Source organism: Acartia tonsa, chromosome 11 (genome assembly GCF_053477335.1).
Source record: "Acartia tonsa isolate MP-2025a chromosome 11, ASM5347733v1, whole genome shotgun sequence".
Taxonomy (NCBI): Eukaryota; Metazoa; Arthropoda; class Copepoda; order Calanoida; family Acartiidae; genus Acartia; species Acartia tonsa.
This window is the reverse complement of record NC_137270.1, coordinates 22,593,164-22,606,355: the sequence shown is the minus strand read 5'-3', so window position 1 is coordinate 22,606,355 and position 13,192 is coordinate 22,593,164. Positions and strand designations below refer to the sequence as shown.

General features: G+C 32.3%; 1 protein-coding gene across 1 annotated transcript in view; it reads left to right on the top strand.

Annotated features, from left to right (window-relative positions):
• Nucleotides 1-13,192, top strand: part of LOC145332321 (cytochrome P450 2J4-like) — a 36,775-nt gene that overhangs the window by 16,494 nt on the left and 7,089 nt on the right. The window contains exons 4-16 of the mRNA XM_080177305.1: nt 408-502; nt 1,342-1,439; nt 2,176-2,236; nt 2,749-2,801; nt 3,002-3,055; nt 4,534-4,572; nt 4,890-4,987; nt 5,332-5,411; nt 6,785-6,828; nt 8,498-8,574; nt 9,166-9,259; nt 12,303-12,354; nt 12,646-12,698. Coding sequence (XP_080033431.1) covers nt 408-502; nt 1,342-1,439; nt 2,176-2,236; nt 2,749-2,801; nt 3,002-3,055; nt 4,534-4,572; nt 4,890-4,987; nt 5,332-5,411; nt 6,785-6,828; nt 8,498-8,574; nt 9,166-9,259; nt 12,303-12,354; nt 12,646-12,698 — 898 coding nt within the window. The remainder of the gene's footprint in view (nt 1-407; nt 503-1,341; nt 1,440-2,175; nt 2,237-2,748; nt 2,802-3,001; nt 3,056-4,533; nt 4,573-4,889; nt 4,988-5,331; nt 5,412-6,784; nt 6,829-8,497; nt 8,575-9,165; nt 9,260-12,302; nt 12,355-12,645; nt 12,699-13,192) is intronic.

Sequence of the window (13,192 nt, the reverse complement as noted above, 5' to 3'; positions counted from 1 at the left end):
CATTAGAATAATCCAAATTAGAACTATTATAAGAAAAAAAACATGAATCGGTTTATAATAAGAGCAGAAAAAAATGGATGTAAATTATACGTACGTGAATATTATGACAGGAGAAAAACATCAAATTTTGGTCCGTTCTTTCATCCAGTAGGAACGCAGGGGATAGAGCAAGGATGTGGATAGAGGTATCGTTAATTTAGCCAGCTACAAGTTTTACTCTATTTGAGTATATGATTATCTGGTTTAAGATTCAATTAATGATACATCCATTGAAATAAAGTATTTGTTATCCAATAGTATTAATGTTTTGTCATACATAGAAATGTATTTTACGATCAATTTACCTATTTGTGGGTAAAATGTATTTCTTAATAATTTTGTTTAAATAATGATTTTTTTTATTGTAGGGTGTGTTTGGAAGTGTAAAAATCCTGAGCCAAGTTGGAAAAATACCGTTTCTAGATTTTCATAAGATTTCTCAAAAATATGGCTCAATTTTAAAGTAAGTTTTTATTTAAGCAAATAGGATAAGTAATACTTTTTCCAGTATGGCTTCGAAACCGATTAATATCCGCAGGATTAGAATCAGTTCTCAGCAATACTGAAAAATAATGTATAATATTGTATTACAAACAATTTTCCACAAATACTATAATAGAAATCATAAAATTAATACCAATTTTGTTAGCCCATTAGGCCATTCGGAACTAACAAAGCTGGTTTTAATTTTTAATTTTAATATCTGCGGTAAGCTGTATATAATACGATGCCATAATTAACTAGTATTATGTTACTGCTTTTTTTGCATCAATCACTTTTTCCCAATGTTTTTAAATAGAGTAAAAGTGCGTATTTGATAAATAGATAGTTAATTATATTGACAATCATTTATTGAACATTTAGTTTTTTCTTTTAAATATTTATATTTGATTAATCTTGTATTTAGATGGTAAGTTATTTTTTAGAGATTTATTAATTACATAATAAATGCACTAATAATCCTTAAAAGTATTAGGATGTCTAAATGTTTGTTTGTTCTGAAGAATCTCTCTAACAGCTGGTCGGTTATGAATGTTCTTTACAATTGAGCTTACCATAGGTCCTGAGAATGTGTAAAACTTTTTGGTGGGAAAGTACCACCACCCAATCAAGAGATTTTTTTTACTTTTTCTTTTTATAACTAGAATTTGAAATGGGGGTAGACTTAAAAACCACCTCCTACCTCACTGGCCTCTAGGGACATAGCTGTTAGTTATAAATACAGTCTTTATTAATCAATTCAAAAAGTAGATATAATATAACTAACTATATTATCATTCTATTATTGTTTTCTATTTTCAGTTTAGATTTGAACACGAAGAATATATTAATACTTTCTCAGTATGAGAATATTAAGGAAGTTCACAGCAATTGTCTAGCGGACAATAGAGCCCCAATTGGTGAGTAGTTTAGCTGCCAATAGATGTCCGATTGATTAGTAGTTTAGCTGCCAATAATGCCTTAATAGATTGGTAGCTTAGCTGTCAATTGAGCTACAGTAGGTTGGTAGTTTATCTGACAATAGAGCTACAATAGGTAAATAGTTTAGCTGACAATAGAGTTACTTTAGATGAGTGGTTTAGTTGCTAAAGGAGCTACATTATATGAGTAGTCTAGCTGCCAATAGAGCTCCATTAGGTGAGTAGTTTAGCTGTTAATAGAGATAGATTAGGTGGGTAGTTTAGCTGCCAAAATAGCTATATTAGGTGGGTAGTTTAGTTGCCAATAAAGGTACATTAGATGGGTAGTTTAGATGCCAATAGAGCTATATTAGGAGGGTAGTTTAGCTGCCCATAGAGCTACATTAGGTGAGTAGTTAAACTGCCAATTGAGCTACATTAGGTGAGTAGTTAAGCAGCCATTAGAGGTTCAATAGGTGAATAGTTAAGCTGCCATTAAAGCTACATTAAGTGAATACGTCATTATGCTGCCAATAGAGCTACAATAGGAGAGTAGTTTAGCTGCCAATAGGGCCATAATGAATAGGTAGCTAAGATAACAATGAAGGCACCCGAAAATGTACTCCAATTTGGGAAATAAATGTCCCCAGTGAAATTTCACCTCGTTTTCTTTAATTTACTTTCTTTATTTCTCTTCTAGACATAATCATTGTTTTTTGACATCCTCTTTTTTCAGAAATTCCGAATCTAATCTTTACTGGATCAAAAGAATCAAAGGGTGTTCTTCTCAATTCAGGAACATTTCTTTAGAATTGATTAAACAAGGATAAACAAGTCCTAAAAGACTATTTTAAGCCAGGACATAAAAAATTAGCTAAATTATGTTTAAAAACTTATCATACATGATTATTCGTGCTAGGCTACTTTTAAACTTTATCACTCTGTTCAGTTACTAGGGTCACTTGAAGTGGTGGGGGGTTCAATTCATCCTATTTTAGTTTTTTTAAAGTTCACTTTTTCTAGGGGGATTTAGCTTCGGAGGGTGGTAGTAACCTCATTCAAAAAAGTTATAAATCTTCTCAGGCCCTATGAGAAGCCACATTTTAAAGGAGAACCATATAGGTACAGGGGTTAGCGAGATACTTCGGTACACACAGACATAAACACATATAGATCCTGTTACTTAATAAGAACGATAATTTTTGTAATTGACCTAATTAATTTTGTCAGATTTAGATTAATTTTGAACGTTGCTCTTATATGAATGTTGTCATTCTTGTTAAATATGTTAAGAAATGTTTAAAACAGGTTCTGCATGGCAAGAATTAAGAAGATTTACTATAAGATCTTTAAAAGATCTTGGTAAGTTTGAACAATTTTATAATGTAAATTTTTTGTTACAAAATTGATTTCTTTAAATATATATTTATCAATCTATATACCAATATATCTAACTTACAATTTTTTAAAATCTATATATCTATCAATCTATTTTTATTTATATCTCTATCTGTCTTTCAAACATTGTGTCTTTTTATCTATCCATGATCTTATCTATCTAGGCATAAATAAATCTGCTAGTGAAGAAACAGTATTGACAGAGTCAAATGCTTTAGGAAATCAGAATATATATTTATTTCCCGCGCAAATAGTTGTTTGAGTGCACATTTTACTGTACAAATATGTGAATAGCAATCGGTTTAGTAAAGTTTATAGTTAAAAGACAAGAAAAAATATACAGTGTGTACAAGGATAGAAATTGGTCACAAAAAACTTCATAATAGTCAAAAAGTTGGTGATTTTTTTTAAAAATTAAGTTTAAGCACAATTCAATAAGTAAAGAATTGGAGCACATTTTTGAATAGCAATCCTATGAATACGAAAGCAAACATGTAAATTGAACAGTTCTGTAGCTGAACATTTATGATGAATTATCTAAAAATAACATTTTTATGCTATTTTGTGCATTTAACCCTTACAGATCGGGGGGCCCCCCCCCTCTAGTTTCTTCATTCCCATTTTTTTTGTAGGTAAGATGGAGAGCTGTAACTTCATGACTTTTTAAGTTTAGTAATTATACGTCGGCAAGAGTTGATTTTATTAGGATATCTGGTCTGTGTCGGTCGTGGTGTCCGGTCAAAGTCGGTTGGGTAGCCAAAAAAATTAGAAAAAATTCTAAATAATTCTTAATTTCTACATTATGACTTTTGTGTATAAGGTAGAAACCTAAAATTTTTTTGGTGAATACTTAGATATCAATGACCATCTAAAAAAAGTGGTGTTATGATCGATTGACCGCTCCCTGACCGACTTTATGACCGATTTTTGTCCGGCTTTTACTACAGACATATATCATGAATATCGTGGCTTCTATTACAGCTAGAGACCTATATTTTTTTTTGGTAAATCCTTGAGCAATAATAAAGAGATAAAAATATTAATTTGCGCCGCCAACCGCCGTTTTACCGCCGTAACCGCCGAAAATTGCGGTTTCCGTTATTTGCCGTTTTTCGGCGATGATTAGAAAAAGTAATTTTTTTGTTATGAAAAATAAAAGTTCGTCCTAAAATTTGGTCATCCTAGCTGCAAAATTGGCCGCTCTACAGCTGTTTTAAAATTTAGCGGCTGGCCGATAAAAAGCGGCTAAGGAGCGGACTGACTGCTATGACTAGAAAAAGTAATTTTCTCTAAAAATACACATGAACCACCAGAAAAAAAATTTACGTCTTTATCTGTACCAGGAGCCGAGATAGAGGGGGGGGCTCTTTGAGCCCCCCCCCCCCCCCCCCGATCTATTAAGGTGGGAATTGGGGCCCGATCTGTAAGGGTTAAGTGTATTTTTAGCTTCTCTAGAAGTGGCGTTTATGCAGAAGGATTAAAATGTTATTTTCTCGGCTGTTATAACAGATTGACTACTGATATTTTAATGTTCGTTTGTCTGAATGTCACAAAAGATTTTACCATTGGTGGCCATAAATTAACAGCATTTAATTTAAATAGCCCCTAACCATGATTAAAAAACATATAATCAGGCCAGTGCACAAGCGCAGAAATGCTTAAAGCCATACTAAATTGTATGCTAATTCTTTTAAAGTTGAAGAAATTAGGAGACAAATGAAAAGCAAAAATGTTGGTAAGTTTCTCCATTTAATACCCATCTGTTGTTAGAATAAACATATATTTATTAATTCATTTTAGTTGATTTGTGATCAGTAAGTTTTAAAAAAGTACGCAATATTTATTTATTTCTATTCTACATCCATTTATCTATCTATCTAGAGAGAGAGAGGGGACAATATGCTGTTTATTACACTATTCCCAAAAGTTTTATAATAAAGTTTTCTTATTAGTTGTAATTTTGTGTATCATCAATTTATTGGCCATTTTCTTATCCCTTAGATCCCTGTATTTATATCTCCATTAATTAAACCATTTATGAATCTATTTTAGTGGATGTTGACTTGATGTTTAACAAAGCAGTTCTGAATGTTGTTTGGAAGTTTGTTTCCAACCAAAGATATGAATATGACGACGTAAAACTAGAAAAGGTAAATTTAGGTGGATAATATAGTCCTCAGATATTAGTCAATACGTTCCTCCATGGATGGGTTAAAGGGTAGGAGTGGGGGGGGGGGATGGGTATCATTATATTAGCTAGCTGGGAGAAATAATTGATCAGGGTAGGCGAGAATCTTCCAAAATATTTAAATGAATTCTAAATCCATTTGCCCAGTATTTAGTTTGCATTGCATTAAAGTAGGACATCCGCCATATAAACATCTCAAATGATATTGATCAAAATTTCCCCTTCTCTTTAAGAAAATTATTGGTTAGAAAATTTGAATACTGCTAATTTGAACCAACCAATCATGCTTGTTATTTTTATGTTCAGTTGATGCGAGTTTTGAACACATTTATGAACATTGGACAGAAGATTATGGGCAAACCTATTGGAATATTCCCCATTTTGAGGTAAAACCACGAGAAAAAATATTTTTGATGGTTGGGAGGGGGGGGGGGGGGTAACGATATACTGATATACTGTTATGGCTTTACTTTTTCTTGAAGCTATTTTGGTAGGAAAAACGAACATCAACTTTAAAAGAAAACTTTTTTTTCGGGGGAGGGGGGAAGTTAGTCGACGACACTATTTTAGTTTTTTTTGGGGGGGGGGGTATTTTCTTTTTTTTTGTGAGGTTGGTCGTGTCCCACCCCCCAAAAAATAGTTATAAACCTTCCCTGGACCTATAAGAAGCTACCCTGTAAAGGAGAACCCGATCGGTTCAACGATTAGCGAGATCCTTCGGTACAAACAAACATATAGACAGACAGACATCGTTCTACTTTGTATTATAGATGTCTATATTTATGTATGTTCAAGTTTAAGTTTTTAAAGCTTACTCTTGCATAAAAACTTTATTTTTAATTGTTGAAAAAATTACATCGATCATTATGTATTCAAACATTTTCATGTTTTGTCCTAGACACATTTCTGTACAGACACGCAGGGAGGGAGGGGACATTGGGTTGTTTATCACACTAGTCCCAAAAGTTTTATAATAATGATTTCTTATTAGTTGGCTTAACAACTTTGGTGAATTTTCCTTAATTTTGAATAGTTGATTCATTAAGTTAGTGTCCAAACGTTTTAACCACTAATTGTAATTTACAGAAGGGTAATTTTTGTATCATCATTGGGGATGTACATAATTTTATGAGACATTGTGTTATCTCTTTAGATCCCTTACAGATATGTGTCACACACACACACACAGTGTTTAAATCACTTATTTAGATTATTGTTTTTTTAAGTAGCGAATCTACTCCATAAATTACCATGTCTTTCCGTCCGTCAGTTCATAACGATAAGGGGGAAACGAGATTTACTCAGCGGCAATTAGAGCTAGACCTATGATTTTTCTTGGATCTGAAGGGAAAAGCCAATAGCCGATAAATTGATGTACATCTCCAATTATTATACACAAAATCTCTGTGTACTACAATTACTGGTTGAAATGTTTGGACACTCAACTTAAGATACAGCGTAAAGTGGCACCAAAAAATGACGTCATACAATAGAGTTGACCAATGTACAATTGACCAATGGTAAAATTTATACTGGCCTCTCATTGGTTATTTTATCGTATAACGTCATTTTTTGGTGCCACTTTTCGCTGTCTCTTAACTTAATGAACAACTAATCAAAATTTAATAAAAATCCCAAAATTTGTTAAGCATACGAATACGAAAACGTCCTTAAAATTTTGGGGACTGTTGTAATAAATAACCCAATGTTCACTCCCTTCCTGCCATGAACAGTACATTGTAATATTATTCAATTACAGGTTTTTCCCGCCGTTTCGTTGGGTTTTCCTGGAATGTTATAATGGTAAGTACATTTCTTAATTACAAATACATTTACTTAAGTCACAAGACACAAAAGAACATAAAAACAGAGAAAGAGAGGGTAAATAGGCTGTTTATTACACTAGTCCCCAAAGATTTGAAAGAACCTTTTCTTATTCGTTGGCTTAACAACTGTGAAGACTTTAGTGAATTATGATTTGTTGTTTCATTAAGTTGAGTGTTTAAAAGTTACAATCACTAAGTTTAGGTAATTTTTTGTATCATCATTGGGAATGTACATCAATTTATCAGCCATTGTCTTATCCCTTTAGATCCCTGCATAAAAAATAATAAATAGTAAATAAACAAGGAAAAATGAGAAAACCTATTTGTTTTTTAAAAGAAATTTATTCAGAGTATTATAGATAGACCAACGTACCAAGAACAATTATAGGTTAGATACTTAATTGCCAACAAAAAAAAAGATGAGTAAATCACACTTTCCTTAACAAACTGACTTACGGACAGACAAGGTTAATTATAGAGTTGCTTTACTTTGGCCAGCTACAAGTTTTACATGAAAATCAAGCTTTAACCCTTACAGATCGGGCCCCAATTCCCACCTTAATAGATCGGGGGGGGGGCTCAAAGAGCCCCCCCCTCTATCTCGGCTCCTGGTACAGATAAAGACGTAAAATTTTTTTCTGGTGGTTCATGTGTATTTTTAGAGAAAATTACTTTTTCTAGTCATAGCAGTCAGACCGCTCCTTAGCCGCTTTTTAGCGGCCAGCCGCCAAATTTTAAAACAGCTGTAGAGCGGCTAATTTTGCAGCTAGGATGACCAAATTTTAGGACGAACTTTTATTTTTCATAACAAAAAAATAACTTTTTCTGATCATCGCCGAAAAACGGCAAATAACGGAAACCGCCATTTTCGGCGGTTACGGCGGTAAAACGGCGGTTGGCGGCGCAAATTAATATTTTTATCTGTTTATTATTGCTCAAGGATTTACCAAAAAAAATTATAGGTCTCTAGCTGTAATAGAAGCCACGATATTCATGATATATGTCTGTAGTAAAAGCCGTACAAAAATCGGTCATAAAGTCGGTCAGGGAGCGGTCAAACGGTCATAACACCACTTTTCTCAGATGGTCATTGATATCTAAGTATTCACCAAAAAAATTTTAGGTTTCTACCTTATACACAAAAGTCATAATGTAGAAATTAAGATTTATTTAGAATTTTTTCAAATTTTTTTTCCTACCCAACCGACTTTGACCGGACACCACGACCGACACAGACCAGATATCCTAATAAAATCAACTCTTGCCGACGTATAATTACTAAACTTAAAAAGTCATGAAGTTACAGCTCTCCATCTTACCTACAAAAAAAATGAGATTGAAAAAACTAGAGGGGGGGGCTCTTTGAGCCCCCCCCCCCCCGATCTGTAAGGGTTAATAAATCCATTAGATTAATATTATTTAAGAACTGAGAGATATGATACAAGAATCCATTGATGAACATATCAAAACATTTGATAAAAATATTATTTAGGTGTAAAAGAGATGAGAGATATGATACAAGAATCCATTGATGAACATATCAAAACATTTGATAAAAATATTATTTAGGTGTAAAAGAGCTGAGAAATATGATACAAGAATCCATTGATGAACATATCAAAACATTTGATAAAAATATTATTTAGGTGTAAAAGAGCTGAGAGATATGATACAAGAATCCATTGATGAACATATCAAAACATTTGATAAAAATGACCCTAAGGTATCAAGAACGTACAAAGGATAAGGGTATTTCCAAGAATGAGGGGGCAATAGGCTTTTAATTACACTAGAACCCAAAGTTTTTATTAAAGTTTTCTTATTCTTTGGCTCAACAACATTTAGGACTTTTAATGAATTAAGTTTGTTTGATTCAGTTGAGTGTACAAACGTTTTAAGCATTAATTGTTATCTACAGAAGAAGGAATTTTGTTTATCATCATCGGGAATGTACATCAATTTATGGGCCATTGTCTTATCCCTTTAGATCCCTGGAATATCCCAGCGAATTTTTTCCCCAGTTATGATAAAATTATCCCAAATGTATGTTTTTACCCCAAAACCGATTAATACCCACTGGATTAGAACCGAATTTAAAACATATTGGAAAACCATGTATCGTATCGTATTACAGATAAATTTCCACGAATAATAAAATAAAAACATACGATTAATACCAGTTTTGTTACCCTGGGCCTTCAACCCATCGCTGCTAACAAACTTGGAATTAATCTTTTTTAAATTTTACTATCCGTGGAACTCTGTCTATAATACGATGTGAAAAATAGCTAATGGAATTTAAATATAATTTTAGGATTTTATAGACATGTTTCTGAGTGAATTGAACACCACGGATAAAATGACCATCGACCAATTGTTGATTTGCTGTACAGATTTATTTATTGCAGGTAATTAAAAATATTAAGTTTAAAGGCCAGACATTAAAATGGTTAGATAATTGAAAAGGTATTGACATGCGTTTATCCCCTTACATTTTAATCTAATACAAATACCTAAGAACTTAACTATGAGGTCCTAATTATTATATAAGTATAACTATAAACAAACCCAACTTAACCTAACAAAACCTAACAGGAAAGTTATCCGTCTGTAGCTTAGAATCTTGGTAACCACTGGACCGATTTGGTTCTTTATTGCAATTAAGAACCATCTTCCCTTGTCCCTGACTTTCCTATGTAAATCGGAATGATTAGTTGACAGAAGTTTGATCTAAATTACTTAAATTAATGTGCTTTGTACATTATTTCTCAATTATCCTTGTGAAAAGCATAACTTTTTTTTATTTTTGCTGTCTGTATGTTTAATAAACTTTATAATATTTGTTATTATTATTATTATTATTATTAAATGTAATGGTTTAACTTTAATAAAGCATTTCATTTTTTAAAGTTTTATTAGCAACTAAACTTAAGAGTTTTCCATTTTAGTGGAGCTTTTTATAGGTCTATACGCTATTTCATCTGGGGATGGTTTAAGACCATTTTTCTACCTTCTCCCCCGCACCCACCTTTAATGCAGAGCTTCTAAATACAAAAGGCGCAGCCTCTAGTATTCTTTAATAGTTCACATGAGAAAAACAAAATAAGTTTCCAATGTTCAGTTAGGCTTTAGGTATAATCCTGACAATTCTTATCCTCATGATGCCAAGATCAATTTAAACACAGCTACTAATTTGAATGAACGACAATACACATAAAAGTATAAAACTGATAATAAAACATTTAAGTTTATGTAAACATTTACATATATTTCCTACAAGCCGCGACTTCCTCTGGCCTGACGACATGCTGGCTGATTATAAACACTTGATTTTTATTAGGGGGTAATCGCCCATCAGCAAGGGAGCTAATCACATTTGTGAAGAACGAAGATGTATAATAAAATAAAACATTAAAATGTTAATATTAATTAATATCAATATATCAAATTGTCCTGTTGCTATCTTTTTTTTCGAGTTATTTATTTTTTGGGAAACCAGCCATATTTTGTCCAGTTACAATTTTTTTGTTGTTGTAACTATTTTTTCTGGACATTTATTTACTACTGAGGCACACATCACCCCTCCTGTTAATCCGCCGTCACCTCATCTCGAGTCGGTATATTTCACTATGATAGTAGCCAAATTTACCACCGGAATGACTGACAGACCAAGTGGGACAGGGTAGGTTTGCTTCAGGGAGGGAGGGGACATTGGGCTGTTTATTACACTAGTCCACAATGTTTTATTTTAACGTTTTATTATTCGTTGGCTTTACAACTATTGGGAGTTTTAATAAATTTTGATTGGTTGGTTCATTAAGTTAAATTGTCTTTACGTTTCAACCATAAAATGTAATATACAAAAGGGGTAATTTTGTGTATCATCAATGGGAATGTACATTAATTTTTCAGTCATTGTCTTATCCCTTTAGATCCCTGAATTTGCTTATTCTAATAAATTAATCTAACCTTTGTGTTTTAATGAGTCAAATACAAATTATTAATTACACATCTCATTCAAGTTGCAAATATCCATTAAGAGCTCAATTTGAAAGGCCATTCCTAAGATCGTGAAGCAACAATAATTACAATACACTAGAAGGCTGGCTAAGTCAGAAATTAACTGTCTTATTACTTTATTTACATATCTTTAAGAATCAATTTCAATCAGAATTCGAATTCGATAGCCTGATATCTAGTTGCCGAAAGTGTACGCAGTTTCCTGGGTGTTTCCTCATCCTAGCTCAATATTTACTACTAGCTACAAATCTTCAAACTTCCCTTAAAAAAATCAAAATTTGAATGTGTAAACGATTTATACATTATACATTATAAATTTGAATTTTTTAAATTTTGATTTTTTTTTTTTGAAGTTTGAAGCTTTTTTAGCTAGTAGTAAATATTGAGCTAGGATGAGGAAACACTCAGGAAACTGCGTACACATTCGGCAACTAGATATCAGGCTATCTCGAATTCAATTCAATATAAAAATCTTCCAAAACAACAGAAAAATTTCTAACTTTGCATTTTGCCAATGTTTTTATTAGTTTTCTTCAACAGCAAAAAAAAGATATAAATTTTCAGTCGTTAGCAGGTTTTACGCTTTTTATAAGGAGAGATAACATTTTTCTAAAACTAAAACTGTTTTGAATATAAAACAAATTAAATTTTGATATTTTGAGGATGGCATTTTTTTGGGAGGGGCGAAGTAAAATAACAGACATGATCTGTATATAACGCTGTCTCGATTTTGTATGAGGTCTTTAAAATAAGCTAATAGCGTCGAAAATATATATACAGCCAAGTTATAATTTGCCACCAACGAAAAGGTTCTCCACTACTTTGGCCATGTGGATTGTATGTATATCTATTCTCATACATTTATTGTTAGAATTACAAGTTATTGTTTGAGTAAAAGTTTACATACACAATGTAGAAACACCTTCAGATGCACTTCATATATCTTCCTTGCTTTCCTATAAATCTAACTCTATCTAGTACATTTTCATTAATTTCAAATATTTCATACACTTATTTTATACTAAGGAAAATTTAGTATTAATCATTGAAATTTTTTGTTGTTGAAAATATTGCTTTGAATGATAATATTCATAAGTTGATAAAATACAAAAGAACTGGCAAAGTGTTCAAAAGCTTAGTGTCCTTTAATTTTTATTCTATTGTATAAAGTTATTTTGTCTGAAGCTTAATATCGCAATAACAACTAACTTCTTCTTTTTTCTTTTAGGGAATCTTCATGTATGTCCCGTAATTGGTTTATTTCTAGATTTTGTTTTTTTAGATATAGTTTTTGTTTAGATATAGTTTTTGGCATTTTTAGGCTGATTATCTGACGCCTTCCTTCCCCTTTAAATACAAAGCCCTTAGGGGCGCATCCACTATTGTAATATATAGGTGAAAGACGCTTTTTATAATAATGTTTTTTTTTAGGATCAGAGACATCCAGTAAAGGATTGATGTTTGCTATGGCCTTAATGATTAGGTAAGATTTAACAAGAATTTATCAGAACGGCTTCGACAAATTTACAGGGAAAACGGCCAAGAGGAAAAGTAAGCCACCGCTACAGCAACTCTTAGCTTTTCTAAGCCAGAGTAACCTTGAGTAACAATAAGACTTAGCCACCCTCATCTGCATCCACATTCAGTCTCAACAATCCTTAACTGCAATTTTTACATTTGGCTAAAGCCACGTTCAGCTTTTGACATACTTTACCGCCGACACTTTTAACCATAGCCAGTCCAGGTAATTATTTTTTGATTGTTAATTTTTTAGACATCCTGATATACAAACTAAAGTTCAGGAAGAATTAGATTCCACATTACAAGGTAATAATTTATTCTTTGATGATGAAATAAAAACAGTATAAGAAAAAATGGATTTAGTTCTATTAATAGAAAATGTTCCTGGTAAGGATTATCTCCAAAAATCTATGAACTTTAAAAGCTGCTAACGGACAAACGGTTCTTTGCCATTACAGATTATTTGTAGGCCTTCTAATGCCACTGAACACGTTGGCATGTCATGTACTTTCAGAAGTTTGGCAGTTAGCTGTCATTAAAATTCATAGATATTTGGAGATAATCGTTACCAGGAACATTTTACCTTAAACTGCACTAGATCCAAAAAACAATAATTGGTAATATGTATGAACAGCGAATCACATAACAGGGACGATTACTTATGATAGTAGCGAAGATGTTCAAAATGCCAAGCAAATAAATATGCAAACATTTAGAGAGAATGAGAGTCAAGAGAGTAACCTATCAGAGAAAGAGGGGACATTTGGCTGTTTCTTATACTAGTCTCCAAAGTTTTATAA